Source organism: Polyodon spathula, unplaced genomic scaffold, assembly GCF_017654505.1.
Source record: "Polyodon spathula isolate WHYD16114869_AA unplaced genomic scaffold, ASM1765450v1 scaffolds_1857, whole genome shotgun sequence".
NCBI lineage: Eukaryota > Metazoa > Chordata > Actinopteri > Acipenseriformes > Polyodontidae > Polyodon > Polyodon spathula.
In genome coordinates this window covers 1-12,604 of record NW_024473332.1, presented here as the reverse complement: position 1 = coordinate 12,604, position 12,604 = coordinate 1, and the positions used below count along the sequence as shown (strand labels likewise).

Genomic DNA, 12,604 nt, shown 5'->3' with positions numbered 1-12,604 from the left:
AGGCAGGCACAGGTATGCAAAGCACCTTCCTTTATACAAATCCTGTCCCAGGCAGTTACATGAGATCTGAGCCGTGAACACCAGTGGGGCTTCGTAGGGTTGGGCCACTTTTACTGTTTTCTTCTATTTTTCCCCCAGTCAAAGCTCTCGGTATATCACTGCTGTCTAATCCGTGTGTCTGTCTAAACTGACAATAATGCTTCTGTTTGTGTCATTATTTCAATCCTATTGAGAATTAAAGGGTATGTAGTGCCCTACCCCTAACCCTAGTGTTATACCTTCCCATGTGTTGCTGCTGCTGTACAAGTAATGGACCTGTCATTGTTCTTGTCATTGTTCTCATTTTGACAGCTTCTTCCTCTTCTAAATGTAACATCTGCTTCACTGTCTTTCACAGGCAGGGGTGGACTGGAATATAAATTCAGCCCTGGCATTTTAGCACCACCAGCCCCCATCACCGCGCCCGCGGCCCCCACCCCCCACGGGCTGCAAACACAGTAATGCTGCTGACAAATAACATAGAAGGAACACTACAGCACAGCGTTTCCCTGCTTGTTCTTTATTTGCCGGTGGAGGCGGGTTGTCGCGGATTTGTTGCACACTCTACAAAAATTGAGCTGATCCCTGGAGCCAGAATTACACTTCAGCAATCAACACCAGACAAAAAGATATCTACATGTAGTAGTATCTCTCTTTACTCATCATCAGAGAGAGAAATGAGAAATATGGGTGTAATCTTTGACAGATATCTTTCATTTGAACCTTATATTAGAAAGATAACCAGTGTCCTTTTTCATTTAATAAATATTGCTAAACTAAGGTACTTTCTCTCCATGCAAGGTGCAGAGAGGTTGACGCATGCTTTTGTAACATCCAGACTAGATTACTGCAATGTTCTGTTCTCTGGTATTCCCAGATCAATCTTATCTTGACTGTAGCTTGTGCAGAATGCTGCTGCCAGGGTCTTAACAAGTACGAGATATGATCACATTACCCTGGTACTGGCAGCCCTACGTTGGCTCCCTGTAAAGTTCTGGGTTGATTTTAAGGTTATGTTTATTACATACAAAACATTAAATGGTTTAGCTCCCTCGTATTTAAATGATATTTTAATCCCATACACAACTATACGACCACTGCGATCCCAGGACACAGGACTGCTTACTGTCCCTAAGATTTTTAAAAAGAACATAGGAGGTAGAACATGTGGCTTTAGGGCTCCCGAACTATGGAATCAACTGGCGGTTTTTAAAACCCGATTGAAGACATATTGTTATAATCTATCCTTCTTATTTTAAATGGTATTACCTTGTATTGTACTGCATTTTATCTGTATAGTTTAGCATTTTTATATTTACTGTTGTTGTTTTTTGTGCTCAACAAAACATTGCTGTTTAATTGTGTTGTGAAGCGCCCGGTGACAGTTTATTGTGAAGGGCGCTTGTGGCGGAGTGTCCCGCCCCTTTGTTTATTAAGTGTTTTATTTGTGCCACATTAACCACCAACACTGTGTCAAAATCACGGACCAAGCCTCCAGGGCGGGGATAATTTATTATTATTATTATTATTATTATATCTTATTATTATTATTATTATTATTGTTATTATTATTATTATTATTATTATTTATTGTTTGGCCGGACGAGCGAGATGCCGTCCGCCAGGTTATTGTTTTTATTTTTAAATACCTGTTGAGGATGCGTGACTGATCAGCTGCTGATTATTTAACTAGCTGACAGGCTTGCATCCTTATTAAAATCTCGTTCAGACTGTGGCCAAGGGGTAATAAGGTAATTTACTTAATAGCTAGTTAACCCCTCGGCCAGAATATCAAAGCCTGTAGCTGTCTGCGCTCAAGGTATAAGAGATGAGACCTAAGTTTAGGGGGAGGAGAAAGGAGAATAACAATTGCTACATGTGCTGGTCACGCAACCAGCATATTATTTGTTTACTATTTGTTTCTTTGGCTCTTGTGTTGCATAAACAAACAAATGAATAAACAATTTGTTTGTTTTGTGTTTAAATATTTTGAGTATTGTTTAATAAAACCCTGGACACCTCAGCCTCTCAGTTTGCCCCGCCATTCCTCACTGTTTGGAGTCTGTGTTTCTGGTCTGACGTGAACACTTCAAGCCACCCTTTCACAGTGCTATATTAAATAAAGATAGATAGATTGATCTGCACTTTTTGTTCACAAATCTTTACTGCCATTCAAATATCTCCCAATTTACATTGTATACAGCCGAGTAATACGTTTCGATATGTATCCACAAAGGCTTTAACACAAACTCTTAAACTATTATTACTGTCACGTTTCTCTATGAACAATAACATGCAAAGTTAACTCCACAAGGCCCATTCCTGTAGCAAATACTCTGGTTAGCTGTGTTTATTTCCCATCTCTCACTTTAGCCTTTAACTGCTTCTGCTGCTGCTGCTGCTGCGTACTGGATGGAGAAACATTGTTTTAAATTAGCGGGGATGAGAGAGAGAGAGAAAACAAACCAGTAGCACTGCTACTACTAGAAACTAAACGCAGTGGAAGCTAACAAACTGAATACGAATGCGATCAGACTGCAGGCAAAACAAAATGCAGGTTCAACTAGAATCAGGAGAGAGCAATGCTGCACAATGCTGTTTGTAACTCAACTCATATAGGAGGGTAAAAAAAAAACAACAATGAAACAACTTTATTTGGTAATTCGTGTATGATGTTTTTTCATAAGCAGTACATGGTGCATAGGCAGCGCGGTGGCGGTTAGTGCTGTTGCCTGCCTGCCTGACTCACATCCCCAGTGTCCTGGGTTCGATTTCTCGTCTTGGTGCAGGGGTCTATCTCTTTCTCTGGGTGTCTGTGTATGGAGATAGGATTTATTTAGCATTTAGTCATCATTTACGCTACACAAAATCTCCATGTTTGCTATGTGTGGACTTTCTTTCCAAGTGCAAAAAATGTCAAAACTGAACTTTAAAAGATAAAGATTCCTGATACTTGCTCTTTTGCAAAAGCTCCATATTGTAAACCCCTTCTATATAACACCCCTGCACTTGGTCACCGCACAATGGCTGGCTTTCATTAGTATTAAAATATCTTCTTCCTGGGACAGTGAAACACACAGACACATACAAAGAGAGGGGTCTGTAGTTTTGCATATTCGGGAGGGTCTATATTATGAAGTATAAGAGCAAATAATCTGAGTGGAACTCAACTTACCCCTTGAGTGTTTGAAGAGACAGGCTGCTGGGCTGCATTACAGTTGACAGGTAAGTGCAATTCCAAACTCCGCAGAGACATGCTACAGCAGTGGTTCTCAACCCTGGTCCTGGAGTCCTTCCCCCTGCCGAAAGCCTTGCTGTTTTTTATTCCAACCGAGCTGCTCTCAGTTACTTCATTGAACTAACAATTTGCTTAATTTGAGTTTGTTTTATTGTGCAGCTTGGGGGTGGCTAGCCCTGGTCCTGGAGGTCTGGTGACCCTCCTGGTTTTTGTTCCAACCATGCCCTAAATTACTTAACTAGACCAATTATTACCAATTATTGGATCAATTAAGTAATTTAGGGCACAGTTACAACAAAAGCCAGGAGGGGCACCGCTGGCCTCCGGGACCAGGGCTTGGCACCGCTGCCGTTACTTTATATAAAGTTGGACCATTTAAGTTCCTCATACAATTTTTTTTAATACTTACCATGAAATCTCTCCCAAGTGTTTAAATAATTCAAAAACTCAGATTAGGAAATGACGAGTTCAGTGAAGTAATTGAGAGCAGCTCAGTGGTTGAAACAAAAAGCAGCAGGGCAGGCGGGAAGGGAGTGGGGCAGGCAGGCAGGCAGGCAGCCTTTATTAAGTTTTGAGGGGTCACGTCAAGCCATTAACTCAGTCGAGTCACCAACTTTGTTTTTTAGTCGTCCGTCCGCCCTCCTCACCCCGTCCGGCCCAGCCCTCCGTCCCTCCCGCCGTTCGTTAGTTCGTCCGTCCTCCCGTCCGTCCCTCCGTCCGTCCCTCCGTCCCGTCCCCTTCCGTCCGTCCGTCCGTCCGGGTCCCTCCGTCCGCCCCCCATCCGTCCGTCTCGTCCGTACGTCCACCATGTCCGTCCCCCCGTCCGTACGTCCTGTACGTCCGTCCGCTTCCGTCCGCACGTCCGTTCGTCCGCTCCCTCTGGCGTTCGTCCCTCCGCCGTCCGTCCCGCCCTCCCTTCCGTCCGAACGTCGTTCGGCACTCCCTCCGTCGTTAGTCCACGTCAGTCCGTCCGGACCCTCCGTTCCGTACGAACGTCCGTCCGTCCGTTACCTCCTCGTCCGTTCGTCCCTCGTCGTCCGCCGTCCGTCAGGCAGGCAGGCAGGCGGAGGGGGGGGGGGGTTGGGTTTACTCCGCAGAGTTTTACAAAATACGGGGTTTGAAGTTTTCTGTTTTTCTTTTTGATCACTATTATGATGTCCATATACAACTAAAGTAGCTGATTATTTTTTAATTTTTTAATTCGTTTTTAGCATTACAGGGTTCCACACTCTAAATGATTAGGAAAATATTGAATCATATTATATAATTTATAGTACATTTGATAATTTCAAGGCTTAAAAACAACCATTGATTACAGGTTTAAAAGGGAGAGAGAGATTGAAAATAAACACTCAAAACGTCAAGCCCTACATATATGCATTCTTTTATTCCTTGCCTCTGTTTTCTCTTTCTTTCTCTTTTCTTCCTTTGTGCACTGATTAATCTACCAGTTAATCAAGTAAAGCCCATATATTTTGATTGAGCGACGGCCCTTCTTTCTTTCTTTCTTTCTTTCTTTCTTCTCTCTTCTTTCTTTCTTTCTTTCTTTCTTTCTTTCTTTCTTTCTTTCTTTCTTTATTCCAAAATCTATACATATGGTCACTATATACATGTTCCTAAGAGTATCTAAACTAACAGGACAGTGAAGAAGATGGTTGCATCCCTCTTGAAATTCTGCTTCCTTCTCCTATTGGCCGCTCAGTGTGTGGCCCCTCAGGCCCCTAAACCGGTAAGTTTGTAATTTCCCTTTAGTGTTCAATTTACCACATTAAAAAATAATAGCTTAATAACACAATACAGTACAAACAGGAACTGTCTTCAGTGCTAAACTAAGAGCCAGTTTAACTAAGAGCAAGTACTATATTTTTATATAGTCAAATATATATATAGTCAAACTTGTTTACAACATCCCTGGTATATAACGAACACTCTGATATAATGTATCTGTATCATGGGCTCAAATAAATATTGTATTAAATCCTTTTTAAAAAGCTTGTTTATTGCATACTCTTATAGTACATGCTTGCTGTTATTACGCACGCACCACGATGGCACGCAGCACGTCTGTGTGGCGGGTATTACGTGCTTGCTGCTTGAGCGTTGCTCTTGATTACAGTACATGTGCTGTATTAACATGGCGAGCACTAAACGAGTGTCTATCTTACCCAAGGATAAACTCTACATTATCAGTGAAATCAAAAAGGGACGAAAGCAGGCACAATTATGTAGTGAACTGGGGTTGTCCAAAAGCACAGTGAATACGATATGGAAAAGTCGGGAGAAAATCAAGTCAGTGATTGATTCTTTAGTATGTGCACCTGCCTGTAAACGGTTGCGCACTTCGATGTACGCTGAATTAGAAGACACACTTCTCAAGTGGTTTAAACAATAAAGAGATGCATTAGTACAATTAGTACACACAAGCGATTGATGTTGTTAAACTCCAAACTCTGCAGAGACATGCTACAGCAATGGTTCTCAACCCTGATCCTGGAGTACTTCTCCCTGAGATAAGTTCATGGACTCAGTAGTTAAACTTGAAGAGCGTAAGTTTAAAAATATCTTGTTGACACCAGATCTGTGTTAGTCCTCCGACAGTGGAACAGGTCTGGTTAGCTTCACTGTGTGGGGCTTGCAGTGTGACAGAAAGCTGGCAGCTTGACTTGACAGCGTGAAGCACTTTTTTGTTTCGGAGGACTCTTGAGTGTGCTTGTCTGTCCCCAGCCAAGTCACTGTGGCGTTCAGCAGCGTTGAGACAAGGGCCTAAAGAAACAATTGGCCATTCCAAATTTGGGACAAAACAGGGTGAAAATAATTGGCGATTTAAAAAAAAAAACAACTTGTCTGTTTATCCAAGTAGGAGATTTTGTGATCATTGTGACTTTTTCCACTGCTCAAAATGTACTGTCCATGAGTGGTGGCCATTTTGTTTTTCTATTTTCAGAATTCTCCAATAGTGATGGACTTCGCAAAGCAGTCCCTAGATGATCAATATAAAGGCTGCAGAGATAAAATGTTACAAAAAGTGCAAAAAGTTTACCTGAAGAAAGAATTGAAAGACAGCAAGAACTTTAGAAAGGCTTGGTCTATGGCTAAAATGGAAATGAAAAACAAACCTCTCAAAGGCCTGACTCCAGAACAAGCCACGGCTGTCTATGCTTACTCCACCAAATACATTTACACCGACTTCAACGCAGCGGTCAGAAATGGAGGTGGAAATAATTACAAGGCGTTCCCGTTCAAGGCGCTGCATTTTTACTTAACCGAAGCCCTGAAGAAGCTGAGAACCAAATTTAAAAACTGTTATAATGTGTACAGGGGTGTTTCCATGCCCACAAAAGTGAGCTTGGGTCAAATCGTCCGCTTCGGCCAGTTCACCTCCACTTCACGAAACCTAAATGTTGCAGAAGGTTACGGGACGGCAACTGTGTTTGTCATGAAAACCTGCCGAGGTGCACCGATCGACGATTATTCGTGGTTCATTAAAAACGAAGAGGTCCTGGTGCCGCCATTCGAGAGGTTCCAAGTGGTGGCCATCTTCGGGAATAAAATCAACCTGACACCACTGCCAGAAACCAAAAGCATTTATAACTGTCTGGCAGGTAAGGAGAGATAGTTGGCTGTGTTGAGCGTATGCAAGTGTCTCAGTGTGTGTAAGAGCTATAGCCTGGAAATAGCTGATTTGAATCCAGGCTATGCCATCGCCGGCTGTGGCCGGGACTTTCCAGGGGGCGAGGCAAAATTGTCCAAGCGTTGCCCAGATGGGGAGTGCTGAAGTCGGCAGGGTAATCCCTGTCTCTACATTGCGGCGCACCAGTGACTCCTCTGGCGACCAGGTGCCTGCCTGCGAGCTGGCTGTCTTCTTGCCACTGGATCTGTGTTAGTCCTCTGAAAGTGTTATAGGTCTGGTTGGCTTCACTGTGTGAGGCTTGCAGTGTGAAAGAAAGTGTGTAGATTGACAGCCTGAAGCACGTTTCCGAGGACTAAAGCTTGAGGGCTCTTGGCTTTGCCTCTCCTGAGTCACTGCCAGGGGGTAGCAGCAGCAGCACAAGCAATGAGACAAGGTCTTAAAAACAATTGGGCATTCCAAATTGGGGAGAAAATGGGGGTAAAATAATTGCTGATTCCAAATAAAACAAAAATGTCAACTAGTAATTGCATTAGTTTTGCAGTTTTTTGTTTGAGAAAGCTTAGCATTGCTTGAACAGTTTTTGCATGAAGATAGTCTGTGTTTCACATTGCTACCCACTTGTCATTTATTTCTCTTTTTCATTGCAGTGCATAAAGGAAAGAAACACGGGTGATGTCAGAGTTGAGCCTACAGTCACGTGACACGAATCATGTGACCAACACAAGCTGAGCAATACAGATATTCAATCTAAATTCATTCATTATGGGCCATTTGCTGTGCGCCGTATAAACCATTTCAAAGAGATGGAGAGACACAAATTGACTTGGCACCTTTTATAACAACAAAGCTACATTCAGAAATACAGGGTCCGTGTTTGAATGTTTAGAACATGAAATGTAAAAAAAAAGCACTGTATGGAGTCTCTCTCTCTCTCTCTCCATTGTTTTTGATGTGGTCTTTCTTTCGTTTTGTTTCTGCAATAAAACAGCTTTTTGAGCATCATTCAAAAATCACTTGTGAGTCTGTGTGGAGTTACTACTTTAACTGTAGAGCATAATCTGGCTTTCATGCACTTCAGGGGTGGGAATATGACTCATATTGCACAGCAGCTTCAATGAGAACCCCCATTACATAACATTCAATGAGACTCCCCATTACACAGCAGTTTCAGTGAGACTTTCCATTGCATAGCAGCTTCATCGAGACTCCCATTGTACAGCAGTTTCAACGAGACTCCCATTGCACACCAGTTTCAATGAGACTTTTATCACACAGCAGTACACTCAGTTATTCTTAAACCCAATTATTAAAAAATAAATAAAAACAAAACAAGGACTGTTATTTAAAATGCTGCAGTTATTAAAATGTAGTGACTGCTTTCCGTTTCTTCATTCCGATTTGGAAACTGACAACAAAGTAACGTTGGGATGATTTAGAACTCACTGTAGTTGTTTCACAGAAAATGCCTGCAATTGAAACCAATTTTACCATCTGCAATCGTACAATCATCCATTCAATAATCTCTTCAATATTCATACACACTTTGTATCAGTATTCAAATAAGCATTAACTGCAGGTATCTTTCTTTACTCATATACTATAGCTCCGATAATGAAATACACCAAAGAGACGGGTCTGTAGTTTTGCATATTCGGGATGGGGAGGGGTGGGGGCTATTGAAGAGGAATTCAACTCACCCCTTGAGTGTTTGAAGAGACTGGCTGCTGGACTGAATTACAATTGACAGGTAAGTGGAATTCCAAACTCCACAGAGACATCCTACAAAGTTTCTATTGATTATAATTCGGGGGTCTGATTTTAGGGTTTTACCCAGTTTAACTGGCTCTGCATTCAGGGTTAAACCTGAAAACTCCCTGAACAGGCAGCAGGACTGTGTATGAACTAATAAACGCATGCACAGTTAGCTGCGATTCAAATACAATGCATACAAAAAGAGCTTTTTTTTTGTTTTAAAAAATCTCCAAATTATTTCATTTAACAAAATCACATCCTGATTGATCACAATGAAATTCTTCCAGATGTTAAGAAATGGACAATTTAATGCTTTGCTAAAGTCTTAGATATTAGGTTATCCTTGCTGGACAGTTTCTGCAGCACTTCATGTTAGCTGCTGCTGCTCATGTGTAGTTTACTTTCTTTGAGTTGTTGTGATCACAGGATGAAGCAGTTAAAGATAATGGATTGATGGATCAATGGGGGGTGGCAGGTTTGATTTGATCTCACCCAAACTAACCGTCAAAGTTGTTATAATAGTAGAAAACACTAGTGGAGCCTTTGAGTAAATTATTGATGCTGACAACTGCCATATCTATTATATATATATATATATACACACACACATTTGTTTTTTCTAAACTAGCAGGACAGTGAAGATGGCTCCATCTCTCTTGAAATTCTGCTTCCTTCTCCTATTGGCGGCTCAGTTTGTGGCCCCTCAGTGGTTTGTGGCCCCTCAACAAGTAAGTTTGTAATTTCTTTTCCCAGGGACCCCATTCCCCCCGTCTGTCTGTCTGTGTGTGTGTGTGTGTGTGTGTCTGTCTGTGTCTCTGCTGGATTGCACAAAATCTGCTGTCCATGAATGGCGGCCATTTGTTTTTCTATTTTCAGAATTCTCCAATACCAATGGACTTCTCAAAACATTCCCTGGATGATCAATATAGAGGCTGCAGAAACTAAATGTTGCAAAAAGTTCAAAAGGTTTACCTGCTTAGAGAACTGAAACAGAACCCAAAATTTAATTCCGCCTGGTCCAACGCAAAATCGGCAATGAAATCCAAATCTCTGGGATATCTGACTCTAGAACAAGCCACTGCCATCTACGCTTACACAATGCCAGGCGTTTACAGTGACTTCAACACAGCAGTCAGAAACGGAGGCGAAAAGAATTACAAGGCGTTCCCATTCAAGGCGCTGCATTTTTACATAACCGATGCCCTGAAGAAGCTGAAAACCAAATTTAAAAACTGTTATAATGTGTACAGGGGCGTTTCCAAGCCCACAAGCGTAAGGGTAAAGTTGTCCGCTTCGGCCAGTTCACCTCCACTTCACGAAGCCTACAAAAAGCCAAGAATTTGACAATTAATTTGCTAGACAAAAATAATAATATAAAACAATACATACATCCATAAAAAATAACGTTTAATACTTTATACAGTGTTCATTCACACACGCACAGCACACACACACACACACACACACACAGTCAAATGTGAACTGCACACGCATCATACCGCTAGCGGTTGACTTATAAATATACTTTTTGTTATTGTAATTTTCCGTTTTTACATGAGAACATTTCCAATTAAATATAATTATTGTATTCTATATACATTGGTATTTATTTGCGTTATGGTTTTATTTTCTAAATAGATTGGAGAACAATAATTAAAAATAACGACTAAAAACAAAGCTTTTCCACTACATATCACAGTATACAAACACAATAACAATGATATGTACAATAAATAAACCAATTTATATAACAATAATACTATCCAGACAAAGAGCGATGTGGAAAAACCACCTCCCTACGCCAGGTACATTACAAACTGGGCATTAGGTCATTACAGTGACAGCAGTATCTTAGATTGCTCGATTGGCTTCACAGCTGGCTTGCAGTGTGAAAGAAAGCAGGCAGCTCCTCTTGACAGCTTGAAGCACGTTGTTGTTTCGGAGGACTGAAGCTTGAGTGCGCTTGTCTTTGGCAAGCTGTTTTAACATTTAATCCACAATTGCTGATATCAGCAATTTTAATACTGATATCAGTAATGTATTGCTGATATCAGCAATTCTATTTTTGATATCAACAATTCTCAGTGTTATTTTTTGATACCAAAAATAGAATTATTGATATTGGAAATACATTTGTGGATGTCAAAAATACAATTGTTGATATCAAAAATAGAATGGTTGATATCGGAAATACAATTGTTGATATGGGACAATATAGTTTTTGTCGTAACGACTATAGCCTTTATGTTAACACACTACAGTTTTTATCGTGGAAATTAAAACTATAGTTGTTGACATAAGGCTATTTGGTTAAGATAAAAATATAGTTCTTGGTGGAATGTTATGACTAGAATTTTTGACGGTAAAATTAGTTATTAGGTGAACTATAGACCTTAAAGGCTATACAGACTCTCCGATAATTTATAGCATATACCACTCTTAATATCAGCAATTGAGGATTAAATGTTAAAACGCCTCGTCATACTTGTCTCTCTTCGTCTCTTCAAGCTCAGTCACTGCAAGGGGGGGGGGAGGGGTTTGAAGCTGTCAGACAGCCTCTTTAAAAGTAATTGGGCATTCCAAATTGTGGAGAAAATCTGGGGTAAAATAATTGCCGATTCCAAATAAAACAAAAATGTCAACTAGCAATTGCATTCGTTTTGCAGTTTTTTGTTTGAGAAAGCTTAGCATTGCTTGAACAGTTTTTGCATGAAGATAGTCTGTGTTTCACATTGCTACCCATTTGTTATTTATTTCTCTTTTTCATTGCAGTGCATAAAGGAAAGAAACACGGGTGATGTCAGAGTTGAGTCTATAGTCACGTGACACGAGTCATGTGACCAACGCAGGCTGCGCAATACAGATATCAAATCTAAATTCATTCATTGTGGGCCATTTGCTGTGCGCTGTTTAAACCATTTGAAACCGATGGAGAGACATAAATTGACCTGTTTTTGTTGGTTTTTTAAGTCAAAGACTTGGCAGCTTTTATAACAGCAAAGCTACATTCAGAAATACAGGGTCCGTGTTTCAATGTTCAGAACATGAAATGTAAAAAATTAACGAAAAAGATAAAGCACTGTATGGAGAACACTCTCTCTCTCTCTCTCTCTCTCTCTCTCTCTCTCTTATCTCTCTCTCTCTCTCTCTCTCCGTGCTTTTGATGTTGGTCTTTCCTTTTGTTTTCTTTCTGAAACTAAAACAGCTTTGTGAGCTTTCTGGCTTGAGGCACTTCAGGGGTGGGACTATAGCGAGACTCCCTATCAACACAGGAGCTTTAAATAAGACTCCTACTTGACAGCAGTTTCAATGAGACTCGCTTTTCACAGCGTTCAATGAGAATCGATGTCACAGCAGTTTCAATGAGACTCCTCTTTCACGCCCAGGTTGTCATGAGACTCCTATGTCACGCAGTTTCAATGAGATCACTCTGCACGGCAGTTTCATGAAAATGCAGGACACTCAATCTTCTTACATAATTTAAACAAAAGGTAATTTTATTAAAATGTTTGCAGTTATTAAAATGAAGTGTTTCACAGGACAATACCTGCAGTTGAAACAGTTTTACTATCGGCATCGTCCAATCATCCCCTTCAATAATCTCTTCAATATTCATCCACCCTGTATCAGTATTCAAATAAGCATTAACTGCAGGTATCTTTCTTTACTCATATACTATAGCTCCGATAATGAAATACACCAAAGAGACGGGTCTGTAGTTTTGCATATTCGGGATGGGGAGGGGTGGGGGCTATTGAAGAGGAATTCAACTCACCCCCTGGCTCTGGAGTGCCACAGACAGACCCTCCTGGTTTTGTTTTACCCAGACCCCCTTAATAAAGGAACTGATTGAATGACTTTTCAATTGATTCAAAGATATTTGACGATTAAAGATGCCTTGAAAACAACAAGCTGCAGGGCTGAATTAGGCAACAATTAGACTG

At 40.9% G+C, this 12,604-nt stretch overlaps 1 protein-coding gene across 2 annotated transcripts; it reads left to right on the top strand.

The window, feature by feature from the left end:
• The first annotated feature begins 3,219 nt into the window (after positions 1 to 3,219).
• LOC121310216 (NAD(P)(+)--arginine ADP-ribosyltransferase 2-like) lies at positions 3,220 to 11,475 on the top strand. 2 transcript variants are annotated; one of them, XM_041243520.1, is made up of 4 exons: positions 3,220 to 3,264; positions 4,916 to 5,006; positions 6,222 to 6,879; positions 11,433 to 11,475. In XM_041243520.1, the coding sequence occupies exons 2-4, from the start codon at positions 4,929 to 4,931 to the stop codon at positions 11,456 to 11,458; spliced, it is 762 nt and encodes a 253-aa protein (XP_041099454.1). In that variant the 5' UTR covers positions 3,220 to 3,264; positions 4,916 to 4,928; the 3' UTR covers positions 11,459 to 11,475. The 2 variants fall into 2 exon arrangements, with proteins under 2 accessions (XP_041099454.1, XP_041099453.1); XM_041243519.1 differs by lacking the exon at positions 11,433 to 11,475 and adding an exon at positions 7,556 to 7,669.
• The last annotated feature ends 1,129 nt before the right edge of the window (positions 11,476 to 12,604 follow it).